Source organism: Episyrphus balteatus, chromosome 3 (assembly GCF_945859705.1).
Source record: "Episyrphus balteatus chromosome 3, idEpiBalt1.1, whole genome shotgun sequence".
In the NCBI taxonomy this organism is placed as follows: domain Eukaryota; kingdom Metazoa; phylum Arthropoda; class Insecta; order Diptera; family Syrphidae; genus Episyrphus; species Episyrphus balteatus.
The window spans coordinates 34,053,176-34,069,689 of NC_079136.1; the positions used below are offsets into that span (position 1 = coordinate 34,053,176).

Here is a 16,514-nt window from a genome sequence, read left to right on the forward strand (position 1 = left end):
TTTGCCATATTGTGCATGATAAAACCCAGTGAAGTATTTTATAAAATAAATGAATAGTAATTATGTGACCCAACTAATCTTGATTGAATTACAGAATCGGTCTTCAATAATAAGTAAAATTCCATTAAATAATAGCTGCTCATTTGCTTTAAACGTCGAAGATGCGGTGCAGGATAATATTCCAGCAAGTTTAAATTTTTCAATTCTTAGAATTCAAAGTGTTAAACATCTGTTTTTTTTTTTTAGAAAGGAGAGTTGTTATGGTCAAAACACTGGGAATGGTTGTTTCTGAGTAGCTATTTTTATGGATATATGGTCGTACAACCGGTAGCCGGTCGTTTGGCTGATAAGTTTGGTGGAAAGTTTTTTCTTATGACTGGATTTTTAGGACAAGCTGTAATGTTTACGCTGATACCAGTTATGGCAAGGACCCATTTCTGGTTAGCGGTTACAACAAGGAGTTTACAAGGATTTTTTGCCGTGAGTTTTTTTTGTATAAGACTCTTGTTTGCCCTTAAATATATAAGTAGGTGCTAGCTTTTTAGAAACTCAATTCATTCAAAAGAAAAAAACTTTTTTTTAGCAAACAACATAAAAAGTCACATACACAGACACATACACAGACACACACACATAATATAAGAAGTCACAAGCATTTTTTTACATAACATTTAAAAAAAAAATCTAGCGCTCAAATAACGTTTATAGAGAAACAATGGAAAATCCTAAATTAATGATAAATGCATGAATTATTACAATTTCTCTTTGTTTTGTTCTTCGCAAATTCTATTTTTATGACTTTTTTTAACTTGCAGTAATTAGGAACTACATATTTGTGCATTTGTGAAATTGAACTTTAGATAACATTCAAACATGATATCGATGATAAAAAAATGTGAAAAAAGTTTCGAAATTGTCTGTCTGTAGCTACAGCCTTTTCGTTGTGAACTATCAATTTAAGAAAAGTTTAATTTTAGTACAGAAAAGTTAGTTAAAAAAAAACAGGCATTTTGTGGAACGTAAGGCTGAGTTTTTCAAATCTAAAGGAAGGTATTAGAAAAACTTTGTTCCTGTTTCTCGGGACACCAGCCCTCTGGGAAAATCTAAATAAATTATTTGCTAAAAGTTGAAGATAATGTAGGTATGTAAATATCAATTCGTGTAAGTAGTGCTTATAAACTTAGGCATTTTTGCGAATTTTGTTTGCAAATATTTAAAATTTAAAGCAAAGTTTCTTTGCGTTTACATAAGTATGTACATTCGATCTATGACCAACTGAAATTGAAATCTTTAAAAAAAGGGTATTTTTTCATATTTTCAACATTGTATTTTAAGTTTGGTGCTTTTGGAGTCTTCTCTTTCTGTATCTACAGAGTGCTTCAACCTTGGAGATCTTCAGAAGATTTCAAATCTGAAAAATTGAAGATGAAGTGATGAAAATACCAAAAAGTAATAATTAACAAAAAAGTAAAATAGAACGACATTTTCCTCAAAAATATATCCTGCACAAAAAAAAAATAAAATGAACAACTGATGGGTCACACGAACTTTGCTCTATGAGTTCAAGTTGCTAAAATTTTTTAGACGTTCTAAATATATTTGGTATTTGGTGAATGTAGGTAGGTATGTCTATAATAAAAGAAAATAAAACAAAACATAAAATTCGTTTTTCAAAGGAGAAAAACAACAAAACCATAACAAGCATGCAATTTCATTTATTTTATTAAGATGCATTTTTAGAGAAATGTTTTTTTTTAAGTAGTTTTTTTGTAAATAATTAAAAAAAAATTTAAATAAAACTTTAGTTTGTCATTTTGCAGTAACTATTAATCAGCTTTTTAAACAAAAAATAAAAAAAAAATTCAATGTACCTATAAAATTCATTTTTTTTTTAATCCAAAAATTAATTTTTCAAAATTTTATTTTGAATTCATGTATGTATATCACAATGATATGAATTTTTTTACATAAAAAAATTAGTTGAATAGTAGATTGGGAGAAAATTATATTAAAAAAAAAGAGTGTGTGTAGACATGTACATGCGACTGAAGTTATACTTCTCACTCAGTATATTATTAAAATAATTAATCCACAGTTCGTTCTTTACATTTAATCAAGTGAACACTAAATTAATTCTTCAATCCTCCTTGCATCCATGTGGTTTTCAATTAATTTACTCAAGTCGTGCGGTTCAGAACGTACGGCATATTCTTAACGAAAGTAAACGAATTGCGCATATGTGTGATATGGTTTGGTTATATTATGAGAATTGTGTGTGCTCGAGCACTAGAAGTAGCAACACGTAACTTGCCACATGGAAACTACCACATGCAACTTGCCGCATGCAACTTGCCACATGCAACTTGCCAGATACACTTCCAGATGTTGCATACTGAATGCCACATGCCTCGTGCTACTTGCCACATGCAACATGCACTTGCACCATGTTTCATGCCACATGGTACTACTTGCCACATGCCACACGCAACTTCTGACATGAAACGGCTTACTGCATTTTTAAATACTAAAGTAACCAACTCTAAAGGTGAAACGACAACCCTCCTGCCCAATTGTCAATCGCGTCATAATCCCTTTGACATTCTTGTCAAAAAGTAAATTTTCATGGATCTCCGCCGCAAAAAGAGTATAACTTAAAAAAACGGTTCCATGGAAGGTACCCTTACTAATGATTTTCTAATATTTTTTTTTATTTAACAAAATCTTTGGAGCTGTTTTCTAGAAAATTAACCTTTTTTAAAATCGGTAGGTATATGAAGGTTCCTTTATTTTTGATTGAAAACAATTAATTCCAAAATTTCGTCAATACAAGATTCAAAAACTGCTACAAACCAAGTATGAAGTAGATCGGTCCATCCGTTTAAGCTGTAGCTAACAGACAGAGTGACATACAGACAGACAGACGAACTTTCGGGACCCACTTTTTTCTCATTCTCTATCATCGTAAAGCCAAGATCTCTAGCAACTTTGGCACTACACACTTATTTACAGGAAACAACTCAAGCCATTTTCAAAACCGTTACTGACTCATTGACTCACTGAACCACTGACAGATCATCAAAATTATGGAGAACTTCCCGCTATCGTAGAAACTTGAAATTGTAACCCAAACTTTAGAACTTGGTACACTTTTACATCTCAGTCCTTTTTGTGCCAGCGTAATTTCAACATAAGAGAACTTAGCTCTTTTTTTAACAGTAATGTTTTTGTTGTGATCATGTTTCATTGCTATCTCAACTTTCCTTGTACGAATGCATTACTATAATTTTAAGGGATGGTGCCATATGGCTTGCGTTTTTATATTATTTGAATTAAAAGTGTATGAGGACATTCATTTTACTGTTTAAAATTCCAGTGTTGATTATTTTAATTATATTTTTTTTACCATTTGGGCGATGCTCTTATTTCTTTGAATCAAAATGGTTCACTATGGTGTATGCGTAATATATTTTTCATTTAATTTTATTTTTCTACAGGGTTTCGCTGTTCCATCCATTTATCAACTCTATACAGTGTGGGCTCATCCCACTGAGAGAGCAGCCTTAATGTCATTTGCCTATGGTGGATATGCAGCCGGTTCTTTATTAGTTTTCCCTATTACCAGTTTACTGTGTCAAACCGGATGGATGATGGTGTTTTATGTCATAGGTAAAAGAATATAAACAAAACGCATTTTCAAAGGAACTAATAATAATGTTTGCAATTCATTCAAGGTGGATTTTCACTTGTCTTAGGCATAATTTGCAATGTTCTCATCCATAGCAGTCTCGATAAGCATCCATGGATTTCTGCTAAAGAAATTGACTATCTAAGAGGTGGTCGTGATCATAGTAAAATGGTAAAAGAAATGAATGAAGGAAATTAATTTAATAAAACAAACTTATTACTTTGTAGGTTCCAGCTATTCCATGGAAAAAAATGTTTACATCTTGTCCAATTCTCGCTTTCATTGTGACACACATTTGTCATAGTTATGGACTTATAGTTCTGAATTTATGTCTTCCACGTTATCTAAGAGACACTATGCATTTCAGCTTGAAGGAGGTAAGGTTCGTATAGCTAAGCCAAGTTGAACAAAAGTAACAATATTATTTGTTTCTTTCATCAGAATGGATACTATTCATCGGTTTTATATATTGGCTCAATAACATCCAGAGTAATAGTCATGCTGATGTTAAGTAGACTTTACAATAAGTCCAAGTTAAGTCAGACAGTTTTCCGAAGAATAGTGTACTGCGGAGGTAATTTTTTTAAAAAGAAAATCAATATAATATAATTCACAGAAATCTGCTTCTAGGAAATCTTGTAACAGCTTTTGTATTTCTTGCAATAACATTCCTTACCTGCGAAGAACGAATGGTGATAGTATTTTTGATCTTTGTTGTGGGAGCTTCAATAGACGTTTCGTTTACTGGAGCATATTGGGTTAGTTGTATCGATATGGCTCCAGCTTTTGCTGGACTATTGACTGGTGTATCGAATTCAGCAGCAACTTTGAGTGGAATTTTAGCTCCACTTGCTATATCGGGGATTGTAACAGAGGTGAATTAAACATATTCTTATGATCTTTTATAAAAGCTTTATTCTTTTGATTTTAGGGCAATAAAGGTGAATGGAATTATTTGTATTATTCAATGGCAGCTTCCTATGTTTTAAGTATGCTGGTGTATGGAAATTTCGGAAGTTCGGAAAGACAGAAATGGGGTGATTTTATAAGTAAACCAACGAAAATTGATGGGGAAACTCAAGCTGTGAAGACTAAATACTAAATTAGTACTTTTGTTGGTTGAAAGAATGCTGAATTGTTTTGAATAATGTTAAAAAAAAGAATGGATTGTTAAAAAAAAGACCAAATATGATTACTGCTTTGACTGCAAACATACTTTAACTAATATTTTATTTTTAGAACAATATTTCCTTAAGTTGAATTTTTATTAAGATTGTGACATCAGCAATATCTGAACTAGAATGTCCCAGGCCCGTAGCCAAAGTTGAATTTAAGTTAGGGCAACGATCTTATCAGGTAGGTCATAGGTAAATCGTTTAAATATTTTTTTCTCAGTCAGTTCTCAACCTTTTTTTTCATAAAAAGTAGTATAGTATATATCGTCGGAACAAAGCCAAAACCGCGAATCTGAATTTTGGAGATTTTCACTTTATTGCGTCATTTGACTTGTTATCGGTCCCTCTGTTAACTGCGTCCGTTGATCGAATGTCCATACGATATTAGGTATATAATATAAAAATTAAAAATCACATGTTCTTTTAATAGTGTATAACTTAAATCGACAACAAAGTGGAAAAAATGTAGTAAAAACAATATTCTTGAAATTCTTGATCTTACAAGGTCAAAGTTTTTTTTTTTTTTATCCACATGTAATGTTAATGAAATGGCCTAAATAACTTTTTTTACACTCAAGTCAGTCGAAAATTGACAACGCTAAGATATTTGCAATTGCTAAACGATGCACACAGGTAAATTTTCCCAAATTCATGGCCAAAACTACAAAAAAAAAATTTGCGATTTGTTGTTTTTTTTTAATGCCAAGTTGTTTACAAATAACATAAGCTTAGAACCTGATTGATCATGCGATGCAAATTGTAACTGTTTAATCAGTAGATGCTTTCAAAGTAGAACATTTTAATTAACGAGTGCAGTAGCAAGGTTGGTTTCTTATAAGAAGTAGTTTGCTTTATTTTTTATTTAATTTTTTTTGGCGATTTTTAAAATAATTAACATGGATTCTGTTGCTAGTGGTATGTTAAAAAAAGATAATGACAAAGATAATGCAAAATTTTAAGTCTAAAGTAAATTTTAAAGCTTTTTAAGATAATGTGTTTGAGCAGTAAAAACAAACAAATTTTTTTTCTTTGATAATGAAAAAGTTAAGTTGATTTGCGTTTTTCTGTACTGAAAATAGTGTTGAAAAATAGTTAAATGTTTCCTTTATGGGAAACAATCCTAAAACATTGCGGTTTTTTGCGACTTTTTATAATATTGGCTTCAAAAGGTGTTGGGGACGGTGATTTTTTTTTTTTTTTTTTTAATTAGATTTTTCTTTTTTGACACAGGATCGTAATTAACTTTCATTTTTCTTTCAAGAAATAAGCTTTCTGAATTTTTAAAAAGCTGTTCGTCACGTGACATTACAGAAAAAATTAATTTTTTTGGTACCAAAGGTTGAAATATTGAAATTTCGGAGCAAATAGAGAAAAATTTAACGGATTTTGATTTTGCATATATGAACATAGAAGAAGATGGCTGGAGTGCCTCCAGAAATAACAACACCTTCTTAAAACAAAATATAAATTGGTTGCAATATGAAATATCGTTTCCATGCTGAGCCCATGGCTTTGTTGGACGGACTCAAATGGATTTTTCAGACCTAAGCGAACGGTCAAAGAGACGTAAAACAGAAGATTTACGTTCTAACTATAATGCCGAAGAATTAAGCTATGCTGCGCCATGCAACTGCGAGAAAAAGGGAAACTTGTTCATCAAATGTAATGAAAAATATAATATTTTCAACTCCTTCACGTGCTGAAAAATATCAAAAGCTTTGAAAAAAATTGACCAGAAAATTATTCCATATACAGCAGAAGAAGCACTTTCAATAGTTGTTGAAGGAAAATTAACTTAGTTTCATAATAACCATATGTATCCAAACTTAAGCCTCAATAAAATTTATTCATTCATTGGACAGCTCGGCGAAGAAGCCCAAGAATCACGAAACAAAGATATAAAGCGTTTCGAGAAAGTTTCTCAAGAAAATTTTCGAGGCAGCAAAATATGGAAGATGTGTTTTATAATCTCTTGGTCTCTTCTGACCCATTAATAAGTGGTTTGAGAAAACTAAATCCTAAAACAAAAGATGTGTTTCCCTCTGAAATACTTCAGTTTCTAATAGAACCAGAGATCGAGCAAGCAGACTTATAGTTACAGTTTCACAACTCACAAGTCATTGAATGATATACACACATACAAACTCACACTCATGTTTATTTATGTATATAGTTGTTATCTATGCCTGCATTATTTATTTATTTATAATAACGACTGTTCAACTGTTTTTTTCAATCTATTGAATGTATAAATATTGTATTATTAAATGTCAAATGAAAGAAACCCTATAGCGTAAAGTAAAAAAAAACGACTTTTTTCATTTTTTGCTTCTTTTTTGTGAATTTTCGTGTAAATTTACTTAAAAATGGTGAATTTTATGGAAATTATCTTATTTTGATATAATCATGCAATAATAAATTGAATAAACACAAAAAATAATTTTGGCCATGTTTTTGGGAAAATTTACCTGTGTGCGATGGTCGAAAAATTTTTTTTTTGCACTAAATCCACATTGAAGAAAGAAATTAGGCAATTTTCTATGTTCCTCAAAAAGTACTAAGTCGTGAATAAAGTACCTAATCTTAAAATGTAAGTTGTTATCAAACAGTGTAATCTTTGAGAAATAGTCTAATTTATTTCATTGTTTTTCTTTTTTTCTTGAAATCACAATAGATCACAATATACAACCAATTTTTTTTTTTTTGGATCGTACACCGAAAAAAAAACAATATCAATTTAACATTTTTTAAATATCAGCCAAAAATGTGTTTTATGGTATTTAAAATGTTAAAACAACATTTTTACTATCAGGATGATATTTAAATGTCACATTTTGGAATTTATTTTTTTTGATATTTTATTATCATTTTTTCATATCGATTTCTCATTCCGAATTATTGAAAAAATATTAAATACAAAATTCTTAATGTGTACTAATTTAAAGGCGCTTTGTGTTTTTTCGAAGTAAAATGTATGATTTACTGAGAAAATTTGATCGGCAATAAGATTTTACTTCACATAGTTTGGGAGAAAATAACAAAACAATTATATCACCTATAATAGAAAAAATAATATCAGCACTATTTTTTAAAGAATATTCACTTTCAGTAATGTTTTGAAAAAAGAAAGAAAATACTTAAAATAATAAAAAAGAAAAGGAAAGAAAAAGGTTTCATTATAATAAACTAAAACTAAAATCTAGTCAACATTGATATTTTAATTGTCAAAGTGAAATTTTTACTATCCACTTAAACTTAAAAAAATGTCAAAATGATATTTTAACTGTCAAACTGAAATTTTCACTATTCCATCTGAAATTAAAAAATGTCAAAATGATATGATAAAATATCAAAATTGATATTTTAATTGTTGGACGACTTTTGTGAGGTTATGCTTCAATGTACCGGTTTCTTTAAAAAAAACTTTGTCTTTTATCAAAAACCGTTTAAATCTTTCCGATATTTCTCTTTGCCGTTTTATTATATCATAAAGGAGAAATATAACACCTTTTTAATAAGAAGGGCATTTTTTAAAAGAAGGACATTTTCATAAATAGAGCATTTTTTAGGGTCGAACATTTTCAAAAATAGAGAATTTTTGAAGGTAGTACATTTGTGTGGCAGGGAATTTTTAAAGTAAGTGCAATTTTGAAGGTACGGCACCTTTATAAATTGGGCATTTTTAAAGCTAGAGCTTTTTTGAAGGTACGACATTTTCATGTCGAGTGCATTTTAAAAGCTAGAGCAGTTTTGAAAGAAGAACATTTTCATAAGTTTAAAGGCAGGACATTCTTAAGGCAAGTTTTGAAGGTAGGTTATTTTAGTAAGGCATTTCAGATGGTAGTGCATTTTTCAAGGTAGTCCATTTTAAATTTAAGGTAGGGCATTGCCCCTCAATGCCCCCAATGGCTACGTCCATTGAACAAAAGCAGATAATTTTCGACAACTCAAGTGGCCTTACATAAAAAATCATGAACTAATTTTTCTGACCCCAGATCGTATCTTTCTAGGACTAAATGGAGTATAATTTTTTCATTCAGAAAAAAGAAATAAAAATAATTCTTTGGCATTACCCTAACATTTGTTAGTAATCGCTTAAAAATAATCCCAAAAGCATATGCTTTGACATAATTGAAGAATTCCAAAATATTATTGTACTCTTGAGCACAACTCAACTCGTAAATGCTTACTTGGGAATTCCTAGTTTACTCATTTCAATTATTGCAGCAGTCTATTTTATATGTTCTCACATGCACATATGTGTTAAATTTTTTTTACTCTTGTTAACTTGCCATAGTTGATGTTATATTTTGTTTTATTCTTATAAAAAATTTAATATCATTTCAGAGCTATTTTAGGAATGCAATTAAGTTAAAAAGTATATAGAGAGAACTTGAATTATGAACTAAGTCATACACGCCATATACTCGTATACCATCGGCAGTAGACCATTCATCAAAAATTACAAAAGCGAAAGTTTCAATGTTTGTTTCCGTGTGTAAATTCTGTCCTAACTTTTATATTCGATGAAAGAACCGTCAACCGTGGGTGGTAGGTAGGTATACAACGTGGTAATAAAGCTTCATAAAATTTGAATTGCAATAGGTAGGTACGTAATATTTTTTTTTCTTTTATTATTTTTATTAGGTACGCAAATATAGGAAATGTTTTAACATTATAGCATCTGTTGAGTGAATTGTTATTAAAGAATCCCTACTGCAATCAATTTGTCAACATGAATAAAAATTAAATACTCGAGTGGGAGTTATTCAAATGTTATTGACATTATTACACACATTTTTTTGATATCAAAATTAGATTGGTGAAGGTTTAAATAAAAAATTTCCAAAAAGTGTAATTGTTTGATATGAGAAATTTTTGAATCAAAAACTTGAAATCAATATTTATTCTTAAATTTGCAACTTTAAATTTCTACAAGTATTGATACAAACTTGTCTCGCAATTAGTCAAAAATGTAAAATAAAACATCGTAGCAGCAATTTGTAGAAAGAGGTGACCAAGAAATAATTTATTTATCGTCGAAACTAAGTATCTACATTTTTTCCTCCATTTGTGAGTTACTTACTAACCATCTTTTGTCGAAAGATTAAAATTCACCGTTGACAGAAATGCTAAATAACTGCTTCCTGGCTGTTGCCTATTAAACACACATTCATTTTAAACTTTAATCCAAAATGGATGAACATTTTTCTTAATTTTAATAATAAAGTTATTAAAACGTTTTTATACAAAAATTTTCATTGACATTCGTAGTGTCGTTTACGAAAAAGTCAGACATTGAGAAAACAGCTATTTGGCAAGTATACCGATAAGAACGGTCCAAAAATAAAATCTTTTCAGTCTTTTTTTAGCCTTTTTTTTTATTTTCTATTACAGTAATGATTGTTATTCGAGTTCGATTAGTTTTACGAATACTAAACTTGCTCTTAACTTCTATAATACATGCACTCAGAGAACAAAATAGTTAATATTGGTATAAATATTAAAATAGTTAAAAAAAATAGTTATTCGTGACTATTTAAATAGTCAATCGAAGTACTCGTATTCTCCAAATTAACTATTAAATAGTCAATTTTACTCTTAAAATAGTTATATTAGATTATTTAAATAGTCAATAATGACTATTTAAAATATTTATCCCGGTTTTAACTATTAAAATAGTTATTTTTTTTTCTCTGTGTACCTATGTATATATAGAAAGTAAAGGAATGACCACACCACAAAGGCAAGCGGTATCGGTACGGGTACTCTACGGATGTTTGTATCAACAAAATTCCAAATTGGAACGTCAACGTTCAGGTGTAGAATTTTGTTCATACCCTTCAAGCAAACAAGTCCGACCTCGGTCCGAATCCGCTCCGCATCAGGCGGAGCTGAGTCCGTCTTCGGCTCAGAAACGGGTCCGAAGGCGGCTCAAATTAGTATGGAAATTATAATCACCGCGGAGCCGATTTTATATGTATTGGTTTTTTCACCACGATTTCTCCTTCGACTTTGTGTTCATACACAAAAAGTTGCAAGTGTGTGAGTGCAACCCCGTTTTTCTCGGTGGGACGTCGGATTGTCTTTTCTGAACTCCGTTTTCTTGCTTGAAGGGTACCATTGGCTGCGTTCACGTACCGATCCAAGGGTATCCGGATACCTTTGTGTTGTTGTAATCCCATATAAAATCTCAGCTGATCGAACACATGTTTTGACAAGCAAAAAAATCCAAAGGTATCCTAAAAATTTCTGGATTCTTGTGTATCTTATGGGAGATTTGAAGAACAGCTGATTCGTGTTCACAAACGTAGCGGATACTTAGGTATCTTGGATAGGGTATCTGTGCGTACGTGAACGCACCCATTACCTGGACTGCTACCATTTTGGTGTGGTCATTCTTACAAAATTGTACAGAAGTCTTCATCTAATAAAAAAAAAGAGTGTGTGTGCAGGTGCACATTAGGGTGTGTCACTTTTTTATGGGCGAAAAAAAGTACTCTAATTTTGCAATGTATGTAATAGTGGTCAAAAGTTTTATTAGGGTCTAAGGTTTCATAGTATATAAAAAAAATTATAATATCGTTCGTCTTTGGCTCGCTCAAATTGGTTGAAGTTGTTAAGAAAAAAACGATTTTATATGAAGAAATGATTTTTTTTTCTTTCGCTTATTTTGCGCAGCTTCTTTACTAAGTGTTCAATTCCAACAAATATAAGCTTAAAAGTTTTTTCATGGAATAATCTTTCACGTGAAAGCCTAAAAATATTTAATATATTTGTTTTTGTATCCAAAAATATATTTCAAAAATCTCTAAAAATCAAAATTTCTTCGATTTCTTCCCATATTTTGAGCGAGATAAATAGATATTAATTAAAATGAAAAATGTAAACGCAGGATTTAATTTTGATAAGCAATGCAACTTTTAAAAGCTATTACATTTGAAAATTCCATACTTTAGCATTTTGACACACCCTAGTGCACATGTACCTAAACGCGATTGAAGTTATATCTACTTCTCACTCACAGAAATTCACATACCATAACAAAAATTGTTTACAATTATATGGTGCTACTTGCTAATCCCTTTGACATTTTGTTTTTCATAAAGTAAATTTTCATATACAAAAAGAAATATTTTGTTTTGAAAAATTTTAATGCAGCTAATACGGTACTTGAAATAAAATCGAATGTCTTGGAACTGGTTTTAAGACATTCATTGCAGACCTTTAATTGCTATGTTGTATTGTTATTTTTAGTTCGATTTTCTTTGGGGAATCCTTAACTTTCCCTCCTATAGTTAGACCTGTTCCATTGGAGGTGGTAGTTTACTATTACTAGTGAGTAGAAATCTAGTACAACAACTACACATTCCGATCTCCTCGAGTAGAAGATCATGTGGTAATTGTAGTTAATTGTAGAATGAAATTTCAATCCATGAACTCCCCGGGATGAACTGTATTATCGATCCACGAAAACACACTTAACTTCTTACCGACATATGTCATTGTTGACACTTACATAGCCAAATTTCATTCTATCACTTTCGCACCAGCGGCTTCGGTAATACGAAATCTTGTGATAGTGACTCTCAATCCCGCCGCAGTGCATCTGCGTCTTCGGTAAATGGGCTTTTAAGCCAAACGTCAGTGTCGAAGAAAAAATAAAAAAAAAAAACAGAAAAAAAACTTTTGACATTTCAATTCTGAGGAAAAGTGGCGTGTATTATGCATGTACGCTTTTGTTTTCCTCAGAATTGACTTGATTTGATTCGGAATTTCGCTCAGCCGTCAGTACCAAACGAACAAAAAAAAAAAAAATAAAAAAAATTGTTTCGTAAACCGGGTGAAAACATATGTAAACAAACCAAATTTTCAAGGACGCGCGCAATTTCAAAGCATTTTTTGTCTGTAAAAAAAACTCATACAAATCGATTTGAAGGGTTTTATGGTAACTACTTTCTACTAAAACTTAATCTAGTGTCTAAAAATCGAAATAAATACTAAATTTAAAATACATTTCTATGCTATATTTTTTGTTTTTTTGTTTAGTTGATTTGTTTTTGCTGGTTTGTTTTGATTTTCGCCGAGTTTAAAACGTCAAAATGGTAACTGTAAAAGGAAAGAGAAGACAAGGACAAATGTTCGAACTTCCCAATTGGTTGGTTTTTTCTTGTACTTCTTTAATAAACAGTTATGATAGAAAGGAAAAAGACAGATTGCTTAAAAGCCCAATAGGCATGATTAATGTCGTTTTCTATTGACTTTTGAGATTTTTGTGTAAAATTCTCAGATTTTCCACTGCAAATAGAATATGAAATCTAGTTTTGTAATTGTGTGCGAAATCTGTGCGCATAAAAAAAATAAAACAACAACAAATGTTCAGACAAATGTCAAACAGAGGAGTGTGTGTGAAAGTGTGTGTTTGTATGCGTGAATCTTGATAAAAATCCAGAATCAGATTCTTGAATCTCAGATTCATTTTTTTGAATCTCAGGACGCAAATAGATCATGAAATCTGAGATTTGTCCACTATTTCCCCTCTTCACCCCCCCTTTCAGCTGTCAAATTCACAAATCTCATTCTGAGATTCGTCAATAGAAAACGACATAAAATAAGAAACTCCCCCATTCGGTAAGTGCGGACCAGGGTTACCACTTGCAGAAAAAAAGTTGAAGTAGATTTGAAGAATAAATGGAAGTAGATTGAAAAAAATCGAAGTAGATTTTAAAATATCCTTTTCTTTATAAAAAATCTATATTGAAAAGAAAAATTCTATTAAATTTACTTAAGTTAAATAATTTAATTAGTAAAAACAACTAAAAACAAAAAAATTGAATTCATTTAAACTACATATTTTTGGAGTAAATATATTTTAATACATTGTTTTATAACAAAAATTCAATCCTGAGTGGGCTTTAGGTCTGGTTTATAAATTTTCTTTATCTTGTCTCCGACGTTTCGACCGTGTTTACAGTCTTCTTCAGGGAGAGTATTCTATCTTCTAATTTTAAGAATGTAGTCTTAAAAATTTTTGAAGGTCTTGTTTGTTTTTGTTTTGTTTTTATTTTTAAATATTTTAAAATTCAAAAAATTCGAAGTCTTGAAAAAGACGTTTCAAATCATCGAAATTTCAAAATATGATTTGAAACGTCTTTTTCAAGACTTCGAATTTTTTGAATTTTAAAATATTTAAAAATAAAAACAAAACAAAAACAAACAAGACCTTCAAAAATTTTTAAGACTACATTCTTAAAATTAGAAGATAGAATACTCTCCCTGAAGAAGACTGTAAACACGGTCGAAACGTCGGAGACAAGATAAAGAAAATTTATAAACCAGACCTAAAGCCCACTCAGGATTGAATTTATATTCAAAAATAAGGTCACGAAAATAGGAATTATTGTTTTATAACAAATTTTAGTCAAATTTTTGGGTTTTCTTTAAAAAAAAAAAGAAGTAGATTTTGCTTATATTCTGATAATTTGAAGTAGATTGGAACAGAGATTTTAAAATGAAGTAGATTTCGATATTTTTGTGATGGTGCGAAGTAGGAAGTGGATTTTAATTTTTTTTTTTTTGAAAAAAAGAAGTACATCTACTTCAATTGAAGTAAAGTGGTACCACTGATGCGGACTACTCTCTCTCTCCGGTCTGGAAAAATTTTACTTTTCCAGAATTCTTGGAAGTCATACTGGAAATATTGTTGTCTCTTCCGCTTTATTTTTATTTTTTGTTTGTTAAACGTCAAAATTCATTCATTATTTGCGTATCAGCTGTTTAGTCGATTTCTTTTTCTATTTTCACAGAAAAAAAAACGTGAATAGTTTTTTATTTATATTTTAATTGTTATGTAAACTAGACAGAAGAAGTTTGTTGTTTTTTGTTTTGTTTTAGTTTTTTTGTTTTGAGTCAATTTATTCTCTTCTATCCCAGTCTCAGTAAATCTGCACCAAAACAATACAAAATGGCTGTAAGAATTCGATTCTTTCTATTTTCACAATTTTGTTGTTAGAAAATGTAAACTACTTTCTATTTAAAATTTTATAATGAAAAAACTAGGAAATGTTTGCACGTGTCTCATTTTATCCATCGCTACTATTCAATGTTGTCATGGAGAAAACCACCTCGCGAAACTGGTTCGATCGCATCGATGAAAATATTATTTTAGGTGCTTTACCTTTTCGTTCGATGGGTGACGATGTAAGTTAACAAGACTTTATTTAAAACTAGGAATTAGACTAATTGAACATTAAAGCTTATTAAAAAAGAAAATCTAAAAGCTGTCATTTCGATGAACGAAAGTTATGAGCTATCTGTCTTTTCGAATGATGCTATTAAATGGGCACGATTGGGAGTTGAATTTCTTCAATTGCCCACAACTGATTTTGGATCACCCAGTCAAGAGAATCTCTTTCGAGGTGTCGAATTCATTAATAAGTTTTTAGCCAAAGACGATAGAATACCAAATCTTCGCACAACTCCGTTGCCAGAGAATTTTGGAACAGTTTACGTTCACTGTAAAGCTGGACGAACACGTAGTTCTACACTTGTTGGATGTTATCTTATGATGGTAATTCAAATTATGATTAATCATGAAAGTGGGGGATTTTTTTAAAAATCTTTTTTCTTTTTAGAGAAATAATTGGACACCAGAACAAGCTGTATATCATATGAAAGAAGTACGTCCTCATATTGCCATACATAGGAAAAATTGGGATTCCCTTAGAACTTTTTACAGAAATCACGTACAAAAGCAGTCTTGACATTGGAACTTTCAAGTGTATCTTTGTTGTCTGTTATGTTTTAAATCTGTACTAAAATTTGTAAAAAATAGTTTGTGCCAAATTTTTAGAAGACACATTTTTAACCGAGCATTATTTTATCCAAATAACGACTTGCTAAATAAAAGTTGACTTTTGTTTATTTTTTTTTTATTTTTTAAATCGGATTTTGGTTTTTATTTTCTTACTATCGTAGAATTATGTAGAAATAGTTTAATTTAAACAGGAACTGAAAGGTTTGAAAAGAGAAGACTTGAATATAACAAAATGGTTGGATATATTCATTTGAAAGAATTCCAAAGCAACAACTTATCAAATTAAGTTTAAAAATCGGATTTCTAGAACTTAGGAATACAAAAATAAACTTCTGAAAAATGAGCGAATATTAATTTAATTTGATTATGACTATAATTTTAATTCAAATGAAAAAAGTTATTTTTGTTTTATGGGAATCGTAATTTCTGCTTATCTAATACGCCCCTCTCAGTTATCACAAATATGTATGTCGTTCGACATCTACCAAAGTGAAGTAAGTGCTAGCAAAAATTAACTTGAATATGCTTTGTTCTAGCAGCATAGGCTATGCGGGGTGCAATAAATTAATAGTGAAATAATTTACTTAGTTAAAAGAACAAAAAACCATGAGTAGATAGATAGATAGAAATTGTTAGAGTGACAAAGGGAATAAATGTGCAACTTTTCAGTAAAGGTAAAAATTAAATAAATATAAAAAACATTTTTACAATTTCGAATAGTTTTCATTTTCATGTAGCTATTTAGACTACGATAGAATCAATAATACCATAAAAACAAAATTCCAAATTATAAAAAAAAAGTTTTGAAACAAAACTCCATATTATTAGATAAATGAAA

General features: G+C 30.2%; 2 protein-coding genes across 2 annotated transcripts; both read left to right on the forward strand.

Annotated features, from left to right (window-relative positions):
* The first annotated feature begins 252 nt into the window (after nt 1–252).
* Nucleotides 253–4,906, forward strand: LOC129914920 (sialin). Its single transcript, XM_055994371.1, has 7 exons — nt 253–480; nt 3,495–3,666; nt 3,732–3,856; nt 3,913–4,062; nt 4,127–4,259; nt 4,316–4,560; nt 4,617–4,906. The coding sequence occupies exons 1-7, from the start codon at nt 313–315 to the stop codon at nt 4,785–4,787; spliced, it is 1,164 nt and encodes a 387-aa protein (XP_055850346.1). The 5' UTR covers nt 253–312; the 3' UTR covers nt 4,788–4,906.
* Nucleotides 4,907–14,612: 9,706 nt separating this feature from the next.
* On the forward strand, nt 14,613–15,777 carry LOC129914566 (phosphatidylglycerophosphatase and protein-tyrosine phosphatase 1-like). The gene is made up of 4 exons (XM_055993883.1): nt 14,613–14,830; nt 14,920–15,060; nt 15,116–15,430; nt 15,495–15,777. The coding sequence occupies exons 1-4, from the start codon at nt 14,825–14,827 to the stop codon at nt 15,621–15,623; spliced, it is 591 nt and encodes a 196-aa protein (XP_055849858.1). The 5' UTR covers nt 14,613–14,824; the 3' UTR covers nt 15,624–15,777.
* The last annotated feature ends 737 nt before the right edge of the window (nt 15,778–16,514 follow it).